General features: G+C 38.8%; 1 protein-coding gene across 3 annotated transcripts; it reads left to right on the top strand.

Annotated features, from left to right (window-relative positions):
- The first annotated feature begins 403 nt into the window (after positions 1–403).
- LOC116210075 (BAHD acyltransferase BIA1-like) lies at positions 404–5,648 on the top strand. Of its 3 annotated transcripts, none has more exons than XM_031543885.1 (5): positions 404–721; positions 854–907; positions 3,499–3,567; positions 4,016–4,701; positions 4,788–5,648. In XM_031543885.1, the coding sequence occupies exons 4-5, from the start codon at positions 4,055–4,057 to the stop codon at positions 5,461–5,463; spliced, it is 1,323 nt and encodes a 440-aa protein (XP_031399745.1). In that variant the 5' UTR covers positions 404–721; positions 854–907; positions 3,499–3,567; positions 4,016–4,054; the 3' UTR covers positions 5,464–5,648. The 3 variants fall into 3 exon arrangements, with proteins under 3 accessions (XP_031399745.1, XP_031399744.1, XP_031399743.1); XM_031543884.1 differs by having other exon boundaries at positions 850–907; XM_031543883.1 differs by lacking the exon at positions 854–907.
- Positions 5,649–6,134: the final 486 nt, after the last annotated feature.

Here is a 6,134-nt window from a genome sequence, read left to right as displayed (position 1 = left end):
GCAGAATTCAATACATTTGTTCTTGAACTTGAAAATCAGAGGAAAGGGGACAGAGATGAAGGAAATTAGGGATCATTAAAATTTGGGTGGACTGAGGTTGATCAGTCGACTCAGTTTTTGTTCGCAATCAGTAGAATTTGCAGCCTCTTCCTTGTTGTGGTCGAACACATGTATCGATCAATAAATTGGGATGACTAAATTGCCAAAATTTATCATTGGTCTGGACAACTTATTTTTTTAATTTTTTTTATGTGGGTGCAGGCACTTGGCTCGTCGATGATTTCATCAGTGGTCAGACCCGACATTTTTTTAAAAACATGCATACCTATACATATAGGTACATCAGCATATATATATATATATATATGCATATATATTACATACTTTTATGTGGCTGGAAAAACAAAAAAAAAAAGGGAGGCCAATTTTTCCCTCACTTTCCACCTCCATTTCTTTCTTTCTCTTTCCTTCTTCTTCTGTTCTGTTTCAGCTGAAGGGGAAATGAAGGAAAGGAAACAGAGCATTAGAGAAAGAGAGAGAGAGAGAGAGCGAGACTGAGAGAGCTCAGGGGAAAAGGAAGGTTTCGGAACCGGCTTAACAGGAAGGGGCAGAGGACGAGAAAAAGAGAGAGACAGAGAGCACGGGAGAGATAGGGTGTTGCTATTAGTGTGATGGAGGCCAATTGGTTTCACTCAAATTGGATTATCTGCATGTGTGTCAGGTATGTAGCTATTTCAACTTCTTCATTTATTTGATTTTGATTGCTAGAATTCGGATTCGAATTATGGATTGAGTTACATGCCCACTTTTTGTTCGATTTAAGAAGAATTTGACTGGTTTTGATGATAGGAAGTCGTGTGGGAAAGACAACTGAGTTGCAGGATGATTCTTGGATCGGTTTAGGGAGGTTTGGCTTAATTTCGATTACCCACTGCTATGTTTAAGTTTGTGGCTGAGCTGTATGGTGATTCCTTGACCAGTTTAAGGATATTTTGTTTGTCTACGACGATAGGAGACGTGCTTAGGATGCTATAGGATTTTACAGAACCGAATTTGGTTGAGTCGTTTGAAAGATATCGCATTCTAAAGTTAGTTACAAAAATGATGAATAGAGAATTTCGAGCTAGTTTTCTGACCTATTTTCTCCATATTTTTCACTTTCGTTTGATTCTAAACTGAAGCCTGTTGTTTGAGGTTTCCACATACACCTAGAATGCAGAAATCTGAGTTTTGTAGAGATAAAAACACTCTCCAGAAGTTGGTCCGATAGGTTGTCTGGTGTTGTATTTGCTTGTGAAGCCCAGCAACTTCGGGAGGCTCGTCTAACACGTCCCGACCTCCGTTTTTACTTAATTTTTGCACCTAATGACTCGTATTTCAATTTCCAATTTCAGTAATTTTATGGGATTTTTCTGGAAATATAAGTATTCGATGTATTTTTTGGAAATAAATGGAAATTGTCGAGTTTTTGGGTCTTGGGAGTACTGAAACATATCCTTGGGTTTTTTGTTTTCATTTTCAGATAACTTAAAGACAATTTACATATTGAAATGCATGTGCTTGGTATTGATTGAGTCGGTTTCATAAGATTTGATTATTTGCATCCTTGAGAGGGAGTTTGGTTTTTGTACAATTTGATTAAGCTAATTATGATAGAGATTATGATATAGGATGTAATTCTTTATGATAATGAGTGTTAATCGATGTGGTGATCCTAGTGTGAATTAGAGAACTAGTTATATGCTTATGGGTTGTGAATTGGCGAGCTTATGCTAGTTTTGTTTGGGAATATTTTAAATATTTTTAATTAATTGTGAGGACGTCAAGGTGTGACTTGAGTAATAGGAAATGTTGGGGACTAACTTGCATCATTCCATGAAGCATTATTTTGTAGAGTTATCTAAAATGAAATTATAAAGAGATCATTGGGGGTTAATGATGTGTTACTTTCGTTATTTTTATTGCTAAATAAGCATACCAGATACTAGTATTGGATTGCTTTTTCATGAAAACTATTTTAAGTTATATTGAAATGGAGAACTAGCTTGCAATATAATTTATAATTTTTAGGGAAATAAACTTACTGCCAAAGAGTATGATTAGTTACTTAATGGTGTGATATATGCTTATAAATTGGTTTCTTGTTAAATTTATTATCTGTCAGGGATGGAGTATACCAAAGCCATGCATCTCGAAAACTTGAATTTGGTGATTTATTTTTGGGAGTTATCTGTGGGTACTTTATTCCCTTGAAAAATAATATATATATATATATATGTTATATGAATAAAAGAATTATATGGACTATTATTAAAGGAAATATTGTGATAATTCAGGAGTAAGAATTTGGTATGAATATATGATGTGAGTAGTCTATTTCCTTGTATAATGATGTATTATAGTTATACAAATTATTTAAGAAAAATATTGTAATAGTTAAAGATTAAGAAATTAGTCTTGCTATGTTGTGTGAATTGATTTGAGAGATATTACTCTTTTATGTTTCATTTTGATTTGAGATTTGCAGTGTGATTGTGTATGCTGATTGTGTATGAGATATGTCATAATAACATGTTGCCATTGTAATGTGATTGAGATTGTGGTTGTGTATGATGATATATGAGGTGAGATGTCATGGTTGTAATTGATTATGCTTGTGTTGTTTAATTATAGCCATGGGACCGCTGGACCCGGCAGAATATAAATAGGGCCTGATCGGCCGCTGGACCTGACGGAATATAAATATGGGCCAGATTGGCCGCTGGACCCGGCGGAATATAAATAAGGGCATGATCGACCGCTGGACCCGACGTAATATAAATATGGGCCAGATCGGTCGCTGAACCCCGGCAGAATAGAAAAAGGGACCTGATCGGCCGCTCAACTCGGCGGAATATAAATTGAAGTCAACTCTTATCGCCAGAGGTTAATAGGCAACTCCCGCTTATGAGATATGGCTATTAGGAGTTGAGGATGATATGAATAAGATGTGCGGGGTCACGGTACCGTCATAACTCTGTTGCGAGGAAATGCAACCCTATGGCTATATTGATTGATTGTGCTGTATATTGTTTGTTGAGATTGCTGGAGACGTGATGATTGTTGAAATTGTCTGAAAATGTTCTGTGAAAGTCGTATTGTTGCCAGAGTTTGATCTGTCAGGTGATTGTGTTGTGAGTTTCTATGGAATGCTAATGGATAGATATTTGATGTTTATGTGGTATTGGATATTAAATAAATGGTTGGAACAGTTGTGTGTATTTGTTAGTAGAACTTAAATTTAGTTACTGTATTGGATATAATTATTTTTATAGTTTGTATCTATATATATATACCGTGCATGTGTGCGGGTGAGCTGATAATTGGATTGGATGTGATTGTATTATTTATTTGAATATTTGTTTGTTTGCAATTAAATATTTATTTAACAATAAATCATTTTGCTTTGGAATAAAGTACTCACTAAGATACAGCTCACACTCTACATATATTTTTCAGATAAGCTAGGAGCTAGATTAGCTGCACAGGAGAACTCCTTCAATATCGGGGATCAGCTCGGAGGACTAGGTAGGAATCTTAGTTATTTGATAAGTATTCTTTTTATATATAATGTATTTGAATATGTTACGACCTGAAATTTTTATTTAGTTTGGTTTAGTGATTGATTGAGAAAAGAAAATTACTCTCTTTTGAGACGTATATACATATTAGAGCTTACTAGATTGGTTTTATATTTTTGGGAGTTTATAAAAAGCCAGTTTTTTTGTGACTAGTGTATGTATTAATGGATATCAAGTTAATAGAGAGAAAACTCTGACGAAATTTTCAGGTCGTGACATTAGTGATATGAACCTGTTTGTTAAAACAAATTTAAATTTGGAGATAAGATCGTTTCAAACTTAAAAGACGGGACCAGCGTGCCGTAATGAAATAGACATAACGAAATTTTATTTGATGGATAGAAAATGACATACACAAAAATGTCTGATAATATGCATGACGACTGCTGCTACAGTTTGTGCAACCAGTTTGAAGCTACAGAGGGACCATAGCCATGGAGATTAAGGTAGAAATCATCTCTAAAGAAATTATTCGACCATTCGCTCCCACACCGGACCACCTCAAAACCTTCAGGTTCTCGACATTCGACCAGTTCTCACCTGCGGTCTACATTCCTCTTGTGCTCTTCTACACTGGCACTGGCACCGGGTTAGATGTCGTGGTATCCCACCGGCTGAAGACGTCGCTTTCCAATACCCTGACTCACTTCTACCCGTTTGCCGGTAGAATCAGGGACAACATATGCATCGATTGCAATGACAATGGAGTAGAGTTCTTGGAAGCCCGAGTTTGCGCTGGCACTAGCCTTGCAGACGTCCTTGCCCGGCCTGAGCCGGATGTTCTGTTACGGTTCCTTCCTGCAAGGATTATGTCCTTGGAAGCGTATACCGGCAGCCTCCTGCAAGTCCAGGTGAGCTTGTTTGAGTGCGGAGGCTTGGTCATCGGAATCTCTGCGTCCCACAAGCTGGCTGATGCTGCCACTCTGAGCACGTTGATTAAGAGCTGGGCCCATTCAGCCCGTGATGGACCTACAGAGGTAGCACCTCCAGATCTGACCGCTGCTTCTGTTTTTCCTCCGACCAAGATGTTGACTACAGCTCAGCCTAGCGAAGCGTTGAAACTAAAGCTTAGGACAAGGAGGTGATGTTTATAATATTTCCTAACACTTCCTAGAAGAATACTAGTGAGTCGATAATTGACATTCCTAAAACCGATCTTACGGTCAGGTACCTATTTGATGCCAAGAAGATCGCTGCTCTGAAGGTGAAATCTGCCAGTGAAGTCGTTCCTCGGCCAACAAGGGTCGAAGCCGTGTGCGCTCTGCTATGGAAATGCAAGATTAAAGCGTTGGAGTCGAATGCAGGACCATGGAAACCCTCTGTTCTGGCACAAACCGTGAATCTTCGCAAGCGGCTCGATCCTGCAATGCCGGAAGATTCTGTTGGGAACCTTATTGGGTTCTACACGGCAAGAGTGGATAGGACATCAGACGAGGCAAACCTGCCTAGCTTGGTAGCTAAAATGAGGAAGAGCATGGATGAGTACGTCCGTGACTACGCGCGGAAGCTTCGCGGGCCTGACGGTTTCTCGATGATCTGGACAGCTACTATGACGGGAGGGGAGTTGATGAAGGAAGACGGGTTCACCTTATCTGTATTCACGAGTTGGTGTAGGCTTGGACTGTACGAAGCTGATTTTGGGTGCGGAAAGCCCGACTGGATGAGTAGCTGTAGTTCGGATTTCAAGAACACGTCGGTGCTGACGGATACCAAGGACGGGGAAGGGATAGAGGCATGGGTTACCCTACGAGAAGAGGACATGGAATTATTCGAACAAGACCAGGAGCTTCTTTCATTTGCCTCTCTAAACCCGCGCATACTTGCTGGCTGCAATTTACGATAATAGCGTGAAGCTCATCAAATTGTGTTGTTCTGGGAATAAACTTTTACTCATCGAATCGTGGTGTTCTGCGAATTTTACGATAATAGTATATGTTAGTTTTAACTTAAAATTAAATGTTTAAAGAAATAAGTGTTTATTCATTAAGTTGATTTTGGTTGATGAGTAAAGTGCTAAAAATTCGAAATTATCTGGAATGTTATTATTATTATTTTTTTGGTAAATTAACGGGGCTAAGCCCATCAAGAAATTACACCAAACACAGATGGGGAATAACAACTCCCACTATGTTGCCTAACAACAAATTACCTAAGCCATTAGAAACATAATTTAAAACATGAACACCAAACGGAAGAGAGACCACTCACCAAGCGAGGCAATTGGCACTTGATTTTTCTTCTCGCAAGACATGATGTAACGAGACCTCCCAATCTTGATCAAGAAAACAACGAATATCATCCGCCAGCCTTCGCAAGAAGGAAAACATTTCATCCTGCCAATAGTGATATTCCAAGCTACCTAGGAGTCCTCAAGAATGAGTCTTCTGCATCCCAACTCCCATGCATGTTTGAGTCCCGCAAGAATACCCTGAGGCTCCGCCATCATCGAAAAGGTGATGCCAATTCTCATCATGAAACAACTAACCCAATGCCTGTTCTCGTCACAGAAGATTC

Source organism: Punica granatum, chromosome 6, assembly GCF_007655135.1.
Source record: "Punica granatum isolate Tunisia-2019 chromosome 6, ASM765513v2, whole genome shotgun sequence".
Lineage (NCBI taxonomy): Eukaryota > Viridiplantae > Streptophyta > Magnoliopsida > Myrtales > Lythraceae > Punica > Punica granatum.
This window is presented reverse-complemented; position numbering and strand designations above follow the sequence as displayed.